We start from the raw sequence: 20,927 nt of genomic DNA, 5'->3' as shown, positions 1-20,927 counted from the left end.
AAAACTAGTGTCAGGATTCAAAGATCCCAGTTGCGAAGAGTTCCCCTTATATAGACTTTAAAGCATAGGTTACTTTAGGTTTAAGCTAAGATAGCTTTGGAACCAAGCAAACAATATTCACCATTAGATGAAAGCTTTGAATCATATTCACATAAACAAGATATACACTCTGGTTAGGTAAACCGTAACCGAACCGTGTACAAAGACTATGTTTAACATGGTTAGACGAAACTAGCCAGTATGAACTTAAAAGCTTAATACTCATTTCCATGAATACAAAGAAACTGATCTTGAGTCACAATCATGTGATCAAATAAGTCTAGTGTTAATTAGAGAATTGATCAAATGCAAATCATCTCATAGAAATAATTTAAACGCATTTGAACACAATCGACATAGTTTGTAAATGCACAAAGTACAAATACATGAGTCGTTCGTGAATCTGCTGAGTCATGGTACGCTGATCGGTTTGCAAACTTATGAGAAAAACTGAGTTCCGGAGTTGAAAGAACTTTTTAGTTCACGTACCGGTTTGCAAACTTAGGTGCAAAACTGAGTTCCGGAGTTCACCGAACTTTCTCAGTTTGCGAACCGGTTTGGAAACCTTAAGACTTTACCGGTTCCAGAGTTCACAGAAACTTTTCAGTTTGCGTACTAAAATGGTTCAAAAATATAGAACTGTATTGGTTAGCATACCGGTTTAGATACTTAAACCCGGTTCCCTTACCACAGTTCCAAAATGGTTTGTATACGAATATACGTACCTATCCGGATCACGAAACAAACAGATTTTCCCATGATATGCGTACGTATAAGCGTATCACACAAATCTGCAAGTCGGTATATAGCTACTCCGCCACGTGTAAGAATACATGTAATATGGCTTCAGACATATAGCAGTTATCTCAGTTGTAAAACTTATAACAATGTCTTGTATTCCGAATATAATAGTTATATATTTCTCTAAATTAATCCGAAACATTTCCGAATAACATCAATGACACATATCATTGTTCCAGGCTATTTTCGAATGATACACTTGAATCATGATTTGGTCGGGCGTATCTAACAAACTAGTCGTATCCAACAAACTAGTCGTATCCAACAAACTAGGTCGGGCGTATCCAACAAACTAGGTCGGGCGTATCTACTCTGATTGATCGACGCACAACCTGTGATATTTCAATTATAAAGATAAACAATATAATGCGGAAAAATAAATAACACAGATACCAGAAATTTTGTTAACGAGGAAACCACAAATGCAAAAAAACCCCCGGGGCCTAGTCCAAATTGAACCCCAAACTGTATTAAGCCGCTACATACACTAGCCTACTACCAATTAACTTCGGTCTGGAATGTAGTTAATCCCGAACTCAGTCTCCCACTGATTCAGGTACAGTCGCGCTCCTTACGCCTCTTGAATCCAAGCAGGACTCCGCGCAATTGATTCCCTTAGATGACGTCATACCACTAAGAGTTGCTTTAACTCAACTGAAGACTTTAAACCAAATCTGCCTCCCACGGATTAAGCCTACATAGTTGATTTCCTGATTTATGATCGACACTGATGTTCAGATCAAACGTAAGATCCAGGTGATGGAAATCGATAGCAACTTGACTAAAGTCAGGTTATCCTCAAAATCCGGACTTATGCAACCCGAAGTACAACCTAGATTATTATTCACCTCACAAGTATATATAAAACTTGTGGAATCATAAAGTTGAGACGAAAAGAACTTTGTGATTTTTATCTATCTTGTTCAAGTGATAAATCAACAATCGAACAAGATCATGATACTCAAGTTATCAAGATAAAATATAACTGGACCTGGATTCACGGATTCCAATGAAGTCTTTGATAGTCGTTAAATCCTAAAAGGGTTTCTGGAGATGACGACTCTAGATACATCTAGGACTGACCAAAAACTAGTGTCAGGATTCAAAGATCCCAGTTGCGAAGAGTTCCCCTTATATAGACTTTAAAGCATAGGTTACTTTAGGTTTAAGCTAAGATAGCTTTGGAACCAAGCAAACAATATTCACCATTAGATGAAAGCTTTGAATCATATTCACATAAACAAGATATACACTCTGGTTAGGTAAACCGTAACCGAACCGTGTACAAAGACTATGTTTAACATGGTTAGACGAAACTAGCCAGTATGAACTTAAAAGCTTAATACTCATTTCCATGAATACAAAGAAACTGATCTTGAGTCACAATCATGTGATCAAATAAGTCTAGTGTTAATTAGAGAATTGATCAAATGCAAATCATCTCATAGAAATAATTTAAACGCATTTGAACACAATCGACATAGTTTGTAAATGCACAAAGTACAAATACATGAGTCGTTCGTGAATCTGCTGAGTCATGGTACGCTGATCGGTTTGCAAACTTATGAGAAAAACTGAGTTCCGGAGTTGAAAGAACTTTTTAGTTCACGTACCGGTTTGCAAACTTAGGTGCAAAACTGAGTTCCGGAGTTCACCGAACTTTCTCAGTTTGCGAACCGGTTTGGAAACCTTAAGACTTTACCGGTTCCAGAGTTCACAGAAACTTTTCAGTTTGCGTACTAAAATGGTTCAAAAATATAGAACTGTATTGGTTAGCATACCGGTTTAGATACTTAAACCCGGTTCCCTTACCACAGTTCCAAAATGGTTTGTATACGAATATACGTACCTATCCGGATCACGAAACAAACAGATTTTCCCATGATATGCGTACGTATAAGCGTATCACACAAATCTGCAAGTCGGTATATAGCTACTCCGCCACGTGTAAGAATACATGTAATATGGCTTCAGACATATAGCAGTTATCTCAGTTGTAAAACTTATAACAATGTCTTGTATTCCGAATATAATAGTTATATATTTCTCTAAATTAATCCGAAACATTTCCGAATAACATCAATGACACATATCATTGTTCCAGGCTATTTTCGAATGATACACTTGAATCATGATTTGGTCGGGCGTATCTAACAAACTAGTCGTATCCAACAAACTAGTCGTATCCAACAAACTAGGTCGGGCGTATCCAACAAACTAGGTCGGGCGTATCTACTCTGATTGATCGACGCACAACCTGTGATATTTCAATTATAAAGATAAACAATATAATGCGGAAAAATAAATAACACAGATACCAGAAATTTTGTTAACGAGGAAACCACAAATGCAAAAAAACCCCCGGGGCCTAGTCCAAATTGAACCCCAAACTGTATTAAGCCGCTACATACACTAGCCTACTACCAATTAACTTCGGTCTGGAATGTAGTTAATCCCGAACTCAGTCTCCCACTGATTCAGGTACAGTCGCGCTCCTTACGCCTCTTGAATCCAAGCAGGACTCCGCGCAATTGATTCCCTTAGATGACGTCATACCACTAAGAGTTGCTTTAACTCAACTGAAGACTTTAAACCAAATCTGCCTCCCACGGATTAAGCCTACATAGTTGATTTCCTGATTTATGATCGACACTGATGTTCAGATCAAACGTAAGATCCAGGTGATGGAAATCGATAGCAACTTGACTAAAGTCAGGTTATCCTCAAAATCCGGACTTATGCAACCCGAAGTACAACCTAGATTATTATTCACCTCACAAGTATATATAAAACTTGTGGAATCATAAAGTTGAGACGAAAAGAACTTTGTGATTTTTATCTATCTTGTTCAAGTGATAAATCAACAATCGAACAAGATCATGATACTCAAGTTATCAAGATAAAATATAACTGGACCTGGATTCACGGATTCCAATGAAGTCTTTGATAGTCGTTAAATCCTAAAAGGGTTTCTGGAGATGACGACTCTAGATACATCTAGGACTGACCAAAAACTAGTGTCAGGATTCAAAGATCCCAGTTGCGAAGAGTTCCCCTTATATAGACTTTAAAGCATAGGTTACTTTAGGTTTAAGCTAAGATAGCTTTGGAACCAAGCAAACAATATTCACCATTAGATGAAAGCTTTGAATCATATTCACATAAACAAGATATACACTCTGGTTAGGTAAACCGTAACCGAACCGTGTACAAAGACTATGTTTAACATGGTTAGACGAAACTAGCCAGTATGAACTTAAAAGCTTAATACTCATTTCCATGAATACAAAGAAACTGATCTTGAGTCACAATCATGTGATCAAATAAGTCTAGTGTTAATTAGAGAATTGATCAAATGCAAATCATCTCATAGAAATAATTTAAACGCATTTGAACACAATCGACATAGTTTGTAAATGCACAAAGTACAAATACATGAGTCGTTCGTGAATCTGCTGAGTCATGGTACGCTGATCGGTTTGCAAACTTATGAGAAAAACTGAGTTCCGGAGTTGAAAGAACTTTTTAGTTCACGTACCGGTTTGCAAACTTAGGTGCAAAACTGAGTTCCGGAGTTCACCGAACTTTCTCAGTTTGCGAACCGGTTTGGAAACCTTAAGACTTTACCGGTTCCAGAGTTCACAGAAACTTTTCAGTTTGCGTACTAAAATGGTTCAAAAATATAGAACTGTATTGGTTAGCATACCGGTTTAGATACTTAAACCCGGTTCCCTTACCACAGTTCCAAAATGGTTTGTATACGAATATACGTACCTATCCGGATCACGAAACAAACAGATTTTCCCATGATATGCGTACGTATAAGCGTATCACACAAATCTGCAAGTCGGTATATAGCTACTCCGCCACGTGTAAGAATACATGTAATATGGCTTCAGACATATAGCAGTTATCTCAGTTGTAAAACTTATAACAATGTCTTGTATTCCGAATATAATAGTTATATATTTCTCTAAATTAATCCGAAACATTTCCGAATAACATCAATGACACATATCATTGTTCCAGGCTATTTTCGAATGATACACTTGAATCATGATTTGGTTCCGAACAATAAATTGTTCTCCACCGAAATTGATTAAGTATGAACAAATGTTCATTAAGCTTAGTCATTATATTTCAAGAATTTCATAAACTAAATAATAAGTTCTCGACTCGAAATTCTTGTTTATGCAAGCTAGTCTAATTAGTTATATAACAATTGTCTCAAGGATAGAAAGGTGAATATAAATTGAGAAATAGGTGGTTCAGCTTTCACTTACCTTTTGTTGATGAAGTTCTCCAAAAGCTTCGGTTGATCTTCGCCTTCAAACGGTAGAACACAAATGATGACTGGTTCATTTCTCAATTACCTCTATCCTAGAGCGAGACTTAACTAATTGTAGACTGGAAATCAAGATATAGTTTTAACAACTAAATTTGACAACAAGTTTGATATAGCAACACTTGTGAGTTCGACCGAGCAATGCTCTAACATTGTGTAAAATCTTAGTTTTCATGAAATTTAGTAAACAAAATAAGAAATCAACTATTATGAGAATTGTAACTAGGGTTAAATGCACATTTTGCTGACGTCATATCTGTGACATCCAACAAATACAAATAAACTGATCATAAATAATCTCGCAGCGCGAGATCAAATTTTTTCCTGAAGTTGATTTGTTTTATTTTTGTTCACTGATTTAGATAGAAAGATATAGTCAACACAGATCTGTTATTTTAGAATTTTTATGCATCTTTTTTATGATTGGACTTTTTATGTAGAAGGGAGAAATTCTTAGGCATACAACCAATGCCTCGCATATTTATTTGACGATAAAATATGAGTAGAAAACCTATGCGCATGATTTATAAGAATTGATACCAAGAATAAAAAGAGGATATCATTTGATCGATATGATGATCATGACCCTTTCTGTTAGTATCACCCATGTTAGTATCCCATCATATAGCGTGCATATGTGGGTTAGACGAAGAACATCCAATCATGACCAAGAGTCAATCGGCTTGACAAGGTCTTACCTCCTCAACTCCCTTCCTAATTCCAGTCCTCCTTATTTCAGCGCTCCTTTCGTATAAATTTCCGTACGGGAGTTGCCCCAAATCTCTATGAAAATCAACCGGCAAAGAAAAGATTGCGACTTAAGATAAGAAATTAGGGCTTGATCACCGATTTCGTTGGTCACCAATTCGGTCAGGCGAAGTCTACTTATACCTCACACGGACATTAGAAAGCGAGTGAGCTCTGAGAAACGAGAGAGAGAGAGATGGAAGAAGATTTATCAGGAAATGCACTTCAAACTTCAGGAACCGATGGAAAAAAACGTAGGGTTTCATATTTCTACGAACCAACAATAGGTGATTATTACTACGGACAAGGTCATCCGATGAAACCACATAGAATTCGTATGGCGCATAGTTTAGTTGTTCATTATGGTCTTCATCGTTTAATGGAAATCAATACTCCATATCCTGCTTCACCTCAAGACATAAGAAAATTTCACTCAGATGATTATGTTGAGTTTTTATCATCTGTTAGTCCTGAGACTTTACATGATCATACTCATTCTAGACATCTGAAAAGATTTAATGTTGGTGAAGATTGTCCTGTATTTGAGGGTTTATTTGAGTTTTGTCAAGCTTCTGCCGGTGGTTCCATGGGAGCTGCTGCCAAATTAAATAGAGGGGATGCCGATATTGCGCTGAATTGGGCTGGGGGGTTACATCATGCTAAAAAATGTGAAGCTTCTGGGTTTTGTTATGTTAATGATATTGTTTTGGGGATTCTTGAATTGCTCAAGAATCATAAGGTAAGAAATTTTCATTCTTTAGTTTTTGTTTTTGGGGTTTTTGCTCTAGGGTTTGATAAATTTGGTTGATTTGATTTTCTTGGGTCTTTGTTTAATTTTGAATATAGCGGGTTTCTAGGGTGTTTTGCCTTAGGGTTTGTAGTTGTTATTTGATAAACGAAGAAGAAATTTTTTTGATAACTGAAGAAGAAAAGGAGTTCTTTTAGGGTTTATTGAGCATGTGGATAGTGAGTCCTGATGTGTTTATAGAAGTAGAATTCATGTACCAAACAAAACGATTTTGAAATCTGGTTAATGGTTTATAGTGCTATCGGTAAATACAACTTATAGGATTTGCAATAAATATGACATACTCAATTGCATGTACTACTTTACTGCTAGGGTTTCAGGTAGTTTTGACCATTATGGGTGTTTGTGATGTTTAGGTCAAAAGTATACTAAGCTATGATGTGTATAAACTATAATGTATTTAGAAGCAGAATTTAAACAAAAAGAGATGCTCATGATTTTCGGATAGCGGTGTATTATAGTGCTATTTATGGAGGTGGGTATATTAGGATGTATACATTGCAATAATATGTGCTTGTTTGTTGTTCTTTCGTTGTTTGTGCCATCATGCAATGTACTGTAGATGAGGTTTCACGTACATCTGATTCTTCTGGGTGTTTGTAATGTTAAAGTTGATAACTATACACCCTATTTTATATGTTGGAATCCTTTTTGAGTAGTTATTTTGTAGTGTTGTTTCGTGTTATCATCAGATCACAGAGGTCATTTTGTTAGGCATGAATGAACACTATTACCTGACTTAATAATTTTTCCTACTGTCTTGCAGCGAGTTTTGTATATAGATATTGATGTACACCATGGAGATGGAGTAGAGGAGGCATTTTTCACTACGGATAGAGTCATGACTGTCTCATTTCATAAGTTTGGGGACTATTTTCCTGGAACTGGGCATATTAAGGACATTGGTGTGGGTGGTGGAAAGTATTATGCGCTCAACGTACCTCTTAATGATGGTATTGATGATGAGAGCTTTCGTGGATTATTTCGTCCAATTATCCAGAAAGTAATGGAAGTTTATCAGCCGGAAGCAGTTGTTCTTCAATGTGGTGCAGATTCCTTATCTGGTGATAGGTTGGGTTGTTTCAATCTATCTGTAAAGGGTCATGCAGACTGCCTAAGATATCTTAGATCCTTCAACGTACCTTTAATGGTCTTAGGAGGCGGAGGCTATACAATTCGTAATGTTGCCCGCTGTTGGTGCTATGAGGTTTCTGTTGTTTGTTTCAATGTGCTCATTTTTTTAATTGTTCTTGGTATCTTCATGTCGAAATTCTGACTAAGTTTCACTCTGTGATCGTACAGACAGCAGTTGCAGTCGGAGTGGAGCCTGATAACAAGTTGCCTTACAACGAATATTACGAGTACTTTGGTCCAGACTATACTCTTCATGTCGACACAAGCAACATGGAGAATCAAAACACACCTAGAGATATGGAGAAAATAAGGTAAATACTGTAAGTTACTTATTATACTGTCGCTAAGTTGAAGTGGGACAAGATGCCAAGTGGCTTTCTATATAAGTTGGTGATTATTGAAGCAATTCAAGATATCATGAAAAGAAAATACAGTCTTTTCGTTCCCTTGTTGATTTTTTATTGATGAAAGTAACTGCGCCTTATGGTTTTGAAAAATTCTCAGTCATCCATTTTACGATATGTTGCATCACGTCTCAGTCTTTGTAAAACAGTTTGTGGTGCTTCATTGCAAAAGACACTTCTCAAACTATTTTTTTCTAAACTAAAGATGCTGAGTAACACAACTTGGTATGAAGCGTGGGAAAGTTGTACTGTTTTAAGATGTAAGGTTATGCAAAACTGACGAAATAACTTTGGAACCTCACTTTAGCCTTCCTAGAGTAGAGATTGAGAGCAAATAATTTGCCTTCTTGAGAATTACGCATATCCACTCATATACCTTGACTTCTTTCAAAAAGCAGCGTAATTCTTTGAATGGTGTTTATCTGGTTACTTAGTTTGTTCATTTATATTTAGCAGGTTTGTTTTTTTCAAAAGTGGTTTCTTTTGGTGGAAGATGTGTATGTGTTGAGCATTATGCATGCGTTTTCGGTTCTATAAATTTTGACCACTTTCTTCTTTACAAACACATGTATTTTACAGGATTAATGAACATACTGGATAGGTCTAGGTATAGTTGAATAGCAAAATCTGTTTTTCCTTGTTCCTGAGTCTCTGAGAGCTGTCTTTAGATATTAAACTCACAAGTCATTGAAAGGCTGAAGTGTACTTGATGAAACCATTATCGATAGTCTCCCAATCGTCCCATGTTTGCACAAAATACTGGCTTCATATTTTTTTGATCATTTGTTTTTCTGTCTGTAACGTTGACATGAAATCACTGTGTTATGGTATTTTGGTATTTTTCCTATATTTGGGTTGGCTGTTTAGGCCTAATTTCTTGCATGTAATTTTATTCAGGACCTTACTGTTGGACCAACTTTCAAAGATACAACATGCGCCAAGTGTACAATTTCAAGCAAGACCACCCAACACGGAGCCCCCAGAAGAGGTATGTCCGTATTACTTGGATTATTTCATTGGCGTACACCTAAAAAAAAAATTCTTTTAACTTAGAACCATCGAATTTGGTTGGGTGTAGGAAGAGGAGGATATGGATGAAAGACCGAAATGCCGAATTTGGGATGGTGAATGCTCAGGGTCTGAGTCTGAAGAAGATCGAAAGCCTGGAATTAATGATTCTGGCACAGACGGCCCACTAAACCTTGATTCGAGGTATTATTCCTATTTCAATTGATGTTGATTTTAAGGTGCAACTGGAAGAAAATCTCGACCTGTGTATGCCCCACTCGTGACACAATTCTAAAGAGCGGACAATTGATATTGATGTATCACAGAGACCTACTCTAGCTTAAATCAATGCGATGTTACTTTGGCCTGACCTTTGATATATATATTTTAATTTAATTTTTTAATCCAGAATCATTAAAGATGAAGTCATGGATGAAAGTGTCCCACCTAGAGTAAAAGATGAAGTCATGGACGAAAGCTCCCCTGCTCAAGTGAAAGAAGAAGCTCCTTCTCACTAAATTAAGGAGTGCAACTGAAAGATTCCCTTGGATGTTAGATTTTGGGGTATTATGATATATGTTACCATGGCCACAAAGAGTGCAGCTTTGTTCTTTAATCTTGATATATGTCGCCATGGGCACAAAGATGCAACCTGGATACCTTAGCTCCAGGTTTGATATGTATTATTCCCACTTTTCTCACCCTTAAAACTCACTACAAAAGTGAAAGTAGGATTCATAATTACATATTATCAGGTTACATTTGGTATCTTCATCTTCTTTTTTATTGTTTATTCGTAATTTGTAACAGTTGTAAACTGTGTAGGAAAGGAATGGAGCAGAAATGAGTTTTTAGGTTTTCTATCAGTACTTGACTCTTTATGTTTGTGTTATTTTCTGTATGTATGGTTATTCTTCTGACAAATGCAGATATTCTCGTTCATCTGGTGGATACCTCAGCTCCAGTTATAGGTGACAGACTAATCAATTCAGTCATGCTCTTCACTGACATGAACAAGAGGGATAAAATATGTATGGATGGTCATATGAATATTTATGAGCTGTATCCCGTTTGGTGCAACCTTATTGTGGGAGTATACGCTATCCACCGCCATTCTTGAATATATCGAGATTTCCATTTTTGATAAACTTGTAAAAAGTACATGTAATGGTTTTTGTGTGGGTCTGCATCAAATTCTTTTCATGAGCTCCAGTAGAGAATGAGCTCGAAAACGCCACAGCCTGACTGTGTTGGGAGGACTGTTATTGTCCAGATATGGGACCGTTAATTATTCCCCTCTTCACCCCACTACTAATCCCGATGTTAGAATCATTTCCCTCTCAACCATTAAGATTGTGTCATTTCATGTCCAAGTTTTGGACCATCTCCGGTTGTCCCAGCTATAGGCGGGTCGGTTGATATTGCTAGTATTTACGGGTGGAACCCATATGGCGGCGGCAGACCAACGGTCCCATCGAATTAAATACAGTAGAAACTCTTTTAATTAATACTCGATTATTTAATAAACTCTCTAAAATAATACTTTTGGCCGGTCCCGAGTCGAGGACAACGTGCCAAATTAATAATTCGCTAAAATTATAAGATAAGGCCGGGGCTCAACCTTTTTTCGATTTTTGTTGGTTGTTTGGTCTGCCGGTCAGTATCTCCCATAAAATTTAATGAGCCTGTAATGGTCGGGGTCTTATTTAGTTGGTCGTGTCCCAGAATATTGTGTTAGTTAGTCGAGTCATAGTAGCGTGTTTAATTAGTCGAGTCATCTAGGAGTTGAGCATGTAGATTAATTGAGGCCTGTTGCGCACCGTTTTGTTGGTCGGGTCAAATCAACTGAGGCCTACGGCCCCGGCCGTGGATTAGAAAATCTAGAGCCAAATATAATCCCCGCAATAAAATTAGCTGTGATTAGGTTGAAATCTAGAGGGTTGAACCTATAAGACAGATCCTAATGTTTTGTTGGCCTAATCAAATTAGACACGGTTGTGCCCTTAAATTCTCTTTGAGCCTATAGGCGAGAGGCTCAATCTTTTTCGAGTTTTGTTTACTGTTTAGTCAGCCGGTCAATACCCTCACACGAAATTATAGTCAGACCATAATAATCGGGGCCGTTTTTAGTTAGTCTGGTCATAATAGCCGGGGCCTACGTCCCCGGCCATGAATTAGAAAATCCAAAGTCAAATATAATCTCGTATTAAAATTAGCCGTGATTAGGTCGAAACCTAAAGAGTTAGAACTTAGAAGAGACCCGATATTTTGTGGACTTGGTCAAATTAGCCGGGGCTATAGTGGTCCCTTAAATTTTCTTTGAGCAACGAAGAAGATTAACAATTACCTTTCTTTTCTTTTCTTTTTTCGTTTGGTAGGCGGCAACAGAACTGTCCTTGTTCTTTCTTATCAATCAAAAAATCTAAGCTCGGAAGGAAAACATTAGTTTCACCATTTCAAGAACACAAACCAAACTTAAGTTGTGGTAGCTTGTTCTTTAATACTTCTTCTTAGTGGTATATTTACGGAAACACGGTAGAATCAGGAATGAGGAAACGTTCCATATGGTGTATGTTATTAGGAAACCGAAGTATTTGCGGACAACATGTTGATTTTGTTATACAAAAACAACGAAAATGTGAAGACTTTAGCAGTACAGCATCTCCATATTTGATTGGTTGGAAAAATTTAATTGTATAGAAAAACTACTGAAAGTGTGATGAAAGAAGTATATAATGGTTAAAGCTTAATTTAAAAGAAAGAAAAGATAGATGGAGGATAGATGCCTCCTGCAATCCAACATGATTTGTAATTATGGGCAGTGGAACGATGAGAACACGATGAATATTCATGCACCGAAAAACCCGAATTCCGTGTTGTTTATAAACTGAACAAAAATTTAACTTTTTGTTGAATATAATAATTAAAAAAAGTGTTTTTAGATGGTCGGCAGAGTCACATAAGGAATCCTCAATTTTTTCCCAACTGGTGGTCGGGCAAAGCCAAGATCAGAATCATGTCTAGCTTGCGATTAGCTTTAGTAAGGGCCGCGACATAATTTAGATTACTGCTGGTAATGTTATTTTAAGAAATTGTACTATACTAAGAAACCAAATTACTGCTGGGAGTTGGTACCGTGATAATTACTGGGTACCGTGACAATATTAGGAAACAGGGGATCCAACGCTTAAAAATATACCTCGCCCAACTTTAGAAATTGTAGTCAGGCCGTAATAATCGGGGTCGTGTTTAGTTAGTCTGGTCATAATAGTCGGGGCCTACGGCCCCATATATTAGAAATCCAAAGTCAAATGTAATCTCGTATTAAAATTAGCCGTGATTAGGTTGAAACCTAAAGAGTTGAACTTAGAAGAGACCCGATATTTTGTGGGCTTGATCAAATTAGCCGGGGCTGTAGTGGTCCCTTAAATTTTCTTTGAGCTACGAAGAAGATTAACAATTACCTTTCTTTTCTTTCTTTTTTTCGTTTGATAGGCGGCAACAGAACTGTCCTTGTTCTTTCTTATCAATCAAAAAATCTAAGCTCGGAAGGAAAACATTAGTTTTACCATTTCAAGAACACAAACCAAATCTAAGTTGCGGTAGCTTGTTCTTTAATACTTCTTCTTAGTGGTATATTTACGGAAACACGGTGGAATCAGGAATGAGGAAACGTTCCATATTGTGTCCGTTATTAGGAAACCGAAGTATTTACGGACAACATGTTGATTTTGTTATACACAAACAACGAAAATTTGAAGACTTTAGCAGTACAGCATCTCCAAATTTAATTGGTTGGAAAAATTTAATTGTGTGATGAAAGAAGTATTTAATGGTTAAAGCTTAATTTAAAGGAAAGAAAATATAGATGGAGGATAGATGCCTCTTGCAACCAACATGATTTGTAATTATGGGCAGTGGAACGATGAGAACACGATGAATATTAATGCACCAAAAAACCAGAATTCCGTGTTGTTTATAAACTGGACAAAAATATAATTTTTTGTTGAATATAATAATTAAAAAAAATATTTTTTTTAGATGGTCGGCAGAGTCACATAAGGAATCCTCAACTTTTTCCCAACTGGTGGTCGGGAAAAGCCAAGGTCAGAACCATGTCTAGATTGCGATTAGCTTAGTAAGGGCCGCGGCATAATTTAGATTACTGCTGGTAATGTTATTTTAAGAAATTGTATTATACTAAGAAACCAAATTACTACTGGGAGTTGGTACCGTGACAATTACTTGGTACCGTGACAATATTAGGAAACAAGGGATCCAACGCTTAAAAATATACCTCGCCCAACTTTAGAAATTGTAGTCAGACCATAATAATCGAGGCCATGTTTAGTTACTGTGATCATAATAGCCGGGACCTACGGCCCCGACCATATTTTAGAAAATCCAAAGTCAAATGTAATCTCGTATTAAAATTAGCCGTGATTAGTTTGAACCCTAAAGAGTTGAACTTAGAAGAGATCCGATATGTTGTGTGCTTGATCAAATTAGCCGAGGATGTAGTGGTCCCTTGAATTTTATTTGAGTAACGAAGAAGATTAACAATTACCTTTCTTTTCTTTTTTTCGTTTGGTAGGCGGCAACAGAATTGTCTTTGTTCTTTCTTATCAATCAAAAAATCTAAGATCATAAGGAAAACATTAGTTTCACCACTTCAAGAACACAAACCAAACCTAAGTTGCGGTAGCTTGTTCTTTAATACTTCTTCTTAGTGATATATTTGCGGAAACACAGTGGAATCAGGAATGAGGAAACGTTCCATATTGTGTCTGTTATTAGGAAACTGAAATATTTACGGACAACATGTTGATTTTGTTATACAAAAACAACGAAAATGTGAAGACTTTACCAGTACAACATCTCCATATTTGATTGGTTGGAAAAATTTAATTGTATAGAAAAACTACTGAAAGTGTGATGAAAGAAGTATATAATGATTAAAGCTTAATTTAAAGGAAAGAAAAGATAGATGGAGGATAGATGCTTCTTGCAATCCAACATGATTTGTAATTATGGGCAGTGGAACGATGAGAACACGATGAATATTCGTGCACCGAAAAACCCGAATTCCGTGTTGTTTATAATCTGAATAAAAATTTAACTTTTTGTTGAATATAATAATTAAAAAAAAGTGTTTTTAGATGGTCTGCAGAGTCACATAAGGAATCCTCAATTTTTTCCCAACTGGTGGTCGGGCAAAGTCAAGGTCAGAACCATGTCTAGCTTGCGATTAGCTTTAGTAAGGGCCGCGGCATAATTTAGATTACTGCTGGTAATGTTATTTTAAGAAATTGTACTATACTAAGAAACCAAATTACTGCTGGGAGTTGGTACCGTGACAATTACTTGGTACCGTGACAATATTATGAAACAGGGGATCCAACGCTTAAAAATATGCCTCGCCCAACTTTCGATCCGCGCCGTGGGATGACGAAATCGATGGTTGGTTATATCCGGATAGACAATCACCACTTATTTTTTTAATATATAGATACTTTTTTGATTACCTATGTAAGCCCCATACGAAATATAAATTAATATGCATTATATACGTATATTCAATACGTTAATGATTTACAAAGACTTTTTGAAAAATGGTTTAATTGACTTCCTTTTTTTGCTAATCAATATCGCATTGAATTTCATCTCTAATTTTTTTTTATCATTGTAAGAATTTTTGGTGATGTTGGATTATCCTTGTTGTGCTTGAATAATGCTCTACGAGTTTCGTCAGTCATTATTGATTTTTTAACACCTTTGAGATGAGAAGCCATATTTGTGTATGTGATTTGTTTTCATATTGTATTTGTATAAATGTTTTTTTTATTTGTTAGTAGTATGATTTCATATTGTGTTTTTATATGATTTTTTTTATAATAAATAATAATTTATTTAGAAAATATGATTTGATATTGTGTTTATAAAAAAATATGATTTGATATTGATATTGTGTTTATATAAGAAATTAAATATATAATTGGATATTATGTTTATAAAAATATGATTTGATATTGGTATTGTATTTATATAGGAAATATAAAAGATATGATATAATATTTTGTTTGTTAGAAACTAATTATTTGACATGAAATTTATCTCGCTTAATTAATAAGTATTAATTTATCGGTTAATTAGTATCTCGCTTAATTAATAAGTTTTGATGGTCCCGACAACATTAATTTATAGAGTTTCTACTTGTAAAGCTCCTAAAATATGAATGATATTTAAGGTTATGTTGTCCAGGGAAGGTGAACAAGACATTTACAGGATAGCACGGATGCGGAAACGGAAGACCCGTGACCTTGTCCAGGTAAAATGTATTAATGCCTCAGACAACCTCGTACTGGTGGAGGACGGAGAAATTAAAGCTCGCTGGAGGGATTACTTCAACAACCTCTTCAATGGAGAAAGCGATATCTCATCCAACACTCTTGAGGGCGTTGCCGAGCGTGTGGAGTCGTTTGAGGACGTCTAGATCTGTTGCATTCACGAGAGTGAAGTAAAGGAGGCCTTGAAAGGAACCAAAAGAGGAAAGGCCTTGGGTCCGGATCCCATACCGACTGAGGTGTGGAAATGCCTGGGAGATGTTGGGTTAACTTGGCTGACCAAGTTATTCAATAACATCTTCCGGTCAAGCCGAATGCCAGGCGAGTGGCGTCAAAGCGTGATCGTCCCAATCTTTAAAAACAAAGGCGACATCCAGAATTGCTCTAACTACAGGGGAATCAAACTGATGAGCCATACACTCAAGCTGTGGGAACGCGTCATCGATCGACGGGTACGTAGACAAACAATCGTCTCACCAAATCAATTTGGGTTTATGCCGAAGAGATCGACCACGGAGGCGATTTTTCTGGTTAGACAACTTATGGAAAGATACAGGGAACAAAAGCGGGACCGGCACATGGTATTTATTGATCTGAAGAAGGCCTACGATGAAGTACCGCGTGAAGTAATATGGTGGGCTCTTGAACAGAAAAATGTATCACCGAAGTACATAAACTTAATCAAGGATATGTACGAGGGTGCAGTTACCAGTGTCCGGACGAGCGGCGGAGTCTCAGACGATTTCTTGATTAAGTTAAGGCTTCACCAGGGATCAGCCTTGAGCCCATACATTTCCGATTTAGTGCTAGATCAAGTTACGGGAGAAATTCAGGGTGAGATCCCATGGTGCATGCTCTTTGCAGATGATGTGGCGCTTTTCGACAACTCAAAAAAAGATGTTGAGGAAAAACTGGAATTGTGGCGTCAGACTCTAGAATCAAAGGACTTCAAACTTAGTAGAACAAAAACCGAGTATCTGAAGTGCGATCTCAGCGACTCCGGGCGAGTTGAAGGGGACATTCTGCTGGATGGTCAACCTGTACCAAGGAAAGATTCTTTTCGCTACCTAGGATCGATACTCCAAAGTAATGGGGGCATCGAGGAGGATATTCGCGATTGAACCCAATCTGCCTGGGGGAAATGGCGTCTGGATTCTGGCGTCCTTTGTGACCGCAAAGTGCCGCTAAATCTTAAAGGTAAGTTTTACAAAGCCGCGATCAGGCCTGCCATGCTATACGGTGTGGAATGTTGGGCGTTAAACAACGGGGACACTTTGAGACTGAAGAGTACCGAGATGAGGATGCTGAGATAGGCATGCGGACATACGAGGCTTGGCCGTATCAGAAATGAGTACTATGTTAGAAATTTATGGTAGCGCCAATCAAGGAGATGCTCACACAACATCGGCTGCGCTTGTTTGGGCATCTCCAACGAAGACCGCCTAATGCCCCAGTGCGAGTAGGTCGCATCAGGTGCGCCAAAAGAAGGATGCAACGAAGAGTCTGAACGAAGCTAACTTAAGACAAGTGCGTAAAGAACGACTTGAACAACCGAAATCTTTCACCAGAGCAGGCGTTGGACAGACGGACTTGGAGGGCGGCAATACGCATGAAAGAGGTGGGTTTCAGGTATGTAGACTAACAACCTCTCCTTTTATTTTCTATAAATTTCTTTACAACCCAATCAGCGAACCCGTAAAGGCAGCCCTGCAGTTTGTGAAGGGGGGAATCCCCCTGTAGCGCTGCAGTTGGCAGGATTGTGAAGGGGCAATGCCCCGTAGCTTCTGCAACCGGGACATGATGTAAGTATATCCGCATTAATGGTTGAGAATTCGTAATCCCATTAGCAAGGTGATTACTGCCCATCTGATCCAAAAACAAAAACAATCGCGACGCGAGTAGCGTCAAGTATTTTTTCTTGTCGTAGTGCAAGTTGTGCAAGGTTCGGACAGGACGGCGTAAAACCTATGTTCGAATTTTAGGAGATATTCTCTAGTTGACCCGATACTTGTTATTGGAAAAGACTTTGGATTTGAATTTGGATTTAAGGTTATGTTGTGTAAAAAGCCTATTAGTGGTTGATCCACCGACTCAGTCAGCTAAGCTTGTCTAGTTTAAGCTAATCGAGTTTAGGCACAAATTTGTATCATATTATGCCACCTATACATATAGGTGGCACTTTAAGTTTTCTTCTTACCGTCACTCAGGCCTATATATAGGCATCATGTATCATTGAAAAAGAGACAAATGAGAACAAGCCATCTTTTGTTTGCTTCGCACATTTTCTTTATATCTATAACATTAAGTAATTATGCCGAATTAATATCCTCGCCTACTATTAGTTTTGTTAATTATCAAATTACAAAACGTTATCAGCACGAATTTCTCGTTGGCGACTTTTGGGGCTGACGATACGGAAAAGGATAATTCTCTTCGACCTTTGTGTATTTTGTTTAACTATTTAAGTGGCTTGATGCAAAAGTTTTGTAATGTCTAACTTCGTTTCCTATTTTGATTGGGACTTTTTAAAGAGAAAGTCAGATATCTTACCGTATTTTGTATGTGCTTTTGGAGCACAGGAAATTATACAATATATGAAGTGATATCCAAAACAGGTACATATTAGCAACGACTCGTATTTGCAATATTATTCGATTTTCGAATTTATCCAAACATTTGAGTTTTGTAAGTTCGTTATTTTCCTCTTTAGTCGACCAACGAAAAGTTTTTCCGCGTCCTTTTGGATAGCGTAGAGAATGAAATTTCCTTTGTTGGTACACCAATGATTTTTGTGGTGTTAACGGTTTTAATATCGACAGAGCGAGGAATTTTTGCATCATGAGGGATGGAAAAATTTTAATATTCCTTTGATATAATAATTTCCGAAACTCAAAGTCATTCCACCAAAGGTCGGAATGCGATGAAAAATGAACACCAGGTTAACACGGTTAGCCAGTCTCTATCAATGGTCATTGAAGTGACCAACAATTAATATCGAGACAGATTCTTTTAAGGTATAAAGAATGTGTTCATATTTAAACTTTGATAAATTAATATTTCATCGACCCTAATAGACGAAGTTGGAGATTTGTCGGTATTGTGTTAGAACCGTATATACTACCTTTGAAATGTTTTCTTTCTTGTTTTCACCATTGATTTTTGTGGTAAATAGTTCGCCTTGATTTTGGAGAAGATATATGCACCGTATAAAATGTTGTGGTGAGCAATAAGGAGAGCAGCATATTTTGCGCCCTTATGTATTCCTGCTAGCTTTACGACGTGCATTATATGTGCCAATTATATGCATCGACGAGATTTAAAGAGCTAGTGCTTAATTTGCACTTTGTATATGTTGTGTTAAAAACACCGAGTGTTGCAAATGTTAACTGCGCTTCGTAGATATACAAACATCGAGCGATAATGAGTGTTGCATTTTTGTAAATGATATTTAGAGTTAATATCATGTCTTCTCGTCGCCTGACCTATTACCTAAAATCACGGATTTGGTGAATTGAATTTGCAGCAGTACCTATGCAAATATTAGTCTATCTTTGGTAAAGAAGGAAAATACAATTGTGGTAGGCATATTTGAATATGGAAACCAAAATAGTTATCAGTTTTTAGAATCTGATAAACCCCGCACCACCAGAAGTGGAAAAATACGGCACAATAGCATAAGAAATGGTTTAAATAACCCATTTTTGAGCTTGGTAGAGCTCTGTTATCGTTGTGACATAAAAGACACAGTACGTGCACATGGAGTGATGTTCATTGTTGTTAATCTCTGTCGGTCGTCTTGGAAGAACTGGTACTGATATTGAGATAGTGCCTATGTTCACAAAATTTGTTTTTACAGTTTACTGTTGTATTTACATGACGGCGTAAATTCTTAAAATTATTCCAGCTGGACAGTAAAAGAGAGAGGAAACCTGATCAGTTACCTCTCCTGGGTTGCGTGTTATTATTGTTTTCTGTACCCAGTTGCTCCTTGATAGGTTGAGTCACGGAGAACTAAATGTTCTGTTGATGAGATATTCCCTCCTGGGGATCAGGGGGAGAATCGTCGACGATATTGGTTAATTCCAACTGTGTCTCATCTAAATTCTCACACCAAGAAATGCATGAGGTGTTGGAGATTACTCTGTTGCTAGATTTAACAAGAATACGCGTGCTTGATTCGACGAAAGTTAAAGGTCCTTGCAAGGCATGCCATGGAATCGCAACGATTATTTCGTCTGAAAATATGCTTAGAAGCATAGATGAAAACCTCTTGTATGAGGTATGCCAATCTAATCAGATAACGTCCATATTCTCTTTGAGTGATGAGTTGATAACTCCTGACGAGGAGCATATCCATCATATTTGCGTTGATATCTCATGGAGCAGAATATCCGCATATAGAAGTTTGGTACCAATGGATTAGAATATCGTCATACTCTAGAAAATGATGTAAGATCGTTATTAACTCATTATTAACTAGTTGTCGATAACACTCATAGTAGCTACTGAAATCAATGTGGATGGATATCCCCCTTTGCAAAGGAATTATCGACAAAGTTTACATGATTGGCAAGTATGGACCTCAGTCCATACCAATGTGTTTTCTCCCTTGTGTACGCTCTTGAGATCTTAGTCTCAGCATCGGTTACGACTTTGATGCTAATAAAAGAGCGCGATGAGGAACACTATGGTTGCTTGTTATTCAACACCACCTTGACAACGAGTTTCACATATACTAACCTGGTTGAGGGAAGTATGGTCTGGTAGTCATAAATGACTCGACATATCACCTGGGTGGTAACTGTCTATCTATATACTTATATAGATTTTAAAATAAACTCTTGTTTGTCAGTAGTTTATGCTGCATGATCTTAGTGATGCTCTAGGCATTGATGGTGAGTATTTTATTGTTCTTGTGCATTCGTTGAATAGTTTTATCTATTCTTTCATAAAGCATTTTGGAACTTATTACTCATGAAACCATTGTCATGTTTTCTGTTTTGAGACATGCTATATTCCACTGTTGTTGCTACTCTACTACAATATTTGCAAATTTGATGAGAAAGTATTCCCGCCGTTAGGGGGAGGAAAGACTATCGTCTGAAAAACGGTGTGACTTATCCGGTCTACCGCTTGAAAAATGGCGTGAACGCACACCGGATCTACCTCATCTTAGTGTTTGCACTAATAAATGATATGCAAAAGATTTGGTATCCTCAGAAGTTGCATATCAAGTTGCTTCCTTGAGAAGCTGTAAATGTAGTATCTAGTGTGTCATTTAACACACACCACTACGT

At 37.2% G+C, this 20,927-nt stretch overlaps 1 protein-coding gene across 1 annotated transcript; it reads left to right on the top strand.

Moving 5' to 3' along the window:
• Positions 1-5,945: 5,945 nt before the first annotated feature.
• Positions 5,946-10,152, top strand: LOC113276164 (histone deacetylase 6-like). The gene is made up of 6 exons (XM_026525733.1): positions 5,946-6,671; positions 7,507-7,947; positions 8,043-8,185; positions 9,176-9,266; positions 9,357-9,490; positions 9,696-10,152. Exons 1-6 carry the CDS (start codon positions 6,129-6,131, stop codon positions 9,802-9,804), a joined length of 1,461 nt encoding a protein of 486 aa, XP_026381518.1. The 5' UTR covers positions 5,946-6,128; the 3' UTR covers positions 9,805-10,152.
• Positions 10,153-20,927: the final 10,775 nt, after the last annotated feature.

Source organism: Papaver somniferum, chromosome 4 (genome assembly GCF_003573695.1).
Source record: "Papaver somniferum cultivar HN1 chromosome 4, ASM357369v1, whole genome shotgun sequence".
NCBI lineage: Eukaryota > Viridiplantae > Streptophyta > Magnoliopsida > Ranunculales > Papaveraceae > Papaver > Papaver somniferum.
This window is presented reverse-complemented; position numbering and strand designations above follow the sequence as displayed.

What these genes read in the sequence shown, in the direction of transcription:
- LOC113276164 (XM_026525733.1), top strand. Translation starts at nt 6,129, where the DNA reads ATGGAAGAAGATTTATCAGGAAATGCACTTCAAACTTCAGGAACCGAT. An exon ending in CCCGCTGTTGGTGCTATGAG is followed by an intron (nt 7,948 to 8,042) that starts GTTTCTGTTGTT and finishes GTGATCGTACAG; the next exon opens with ACAGCAGTTGCAGTCGGAGT. An exon ending in AGAGATATGGAGAAAATAAG is followed by an intron (nt 8,186 to 9,175) that starts GTAAATACTGTA and finishes AATTTTATTCAG; the next exon opens with GACCTTACTGTTGGACCAAC.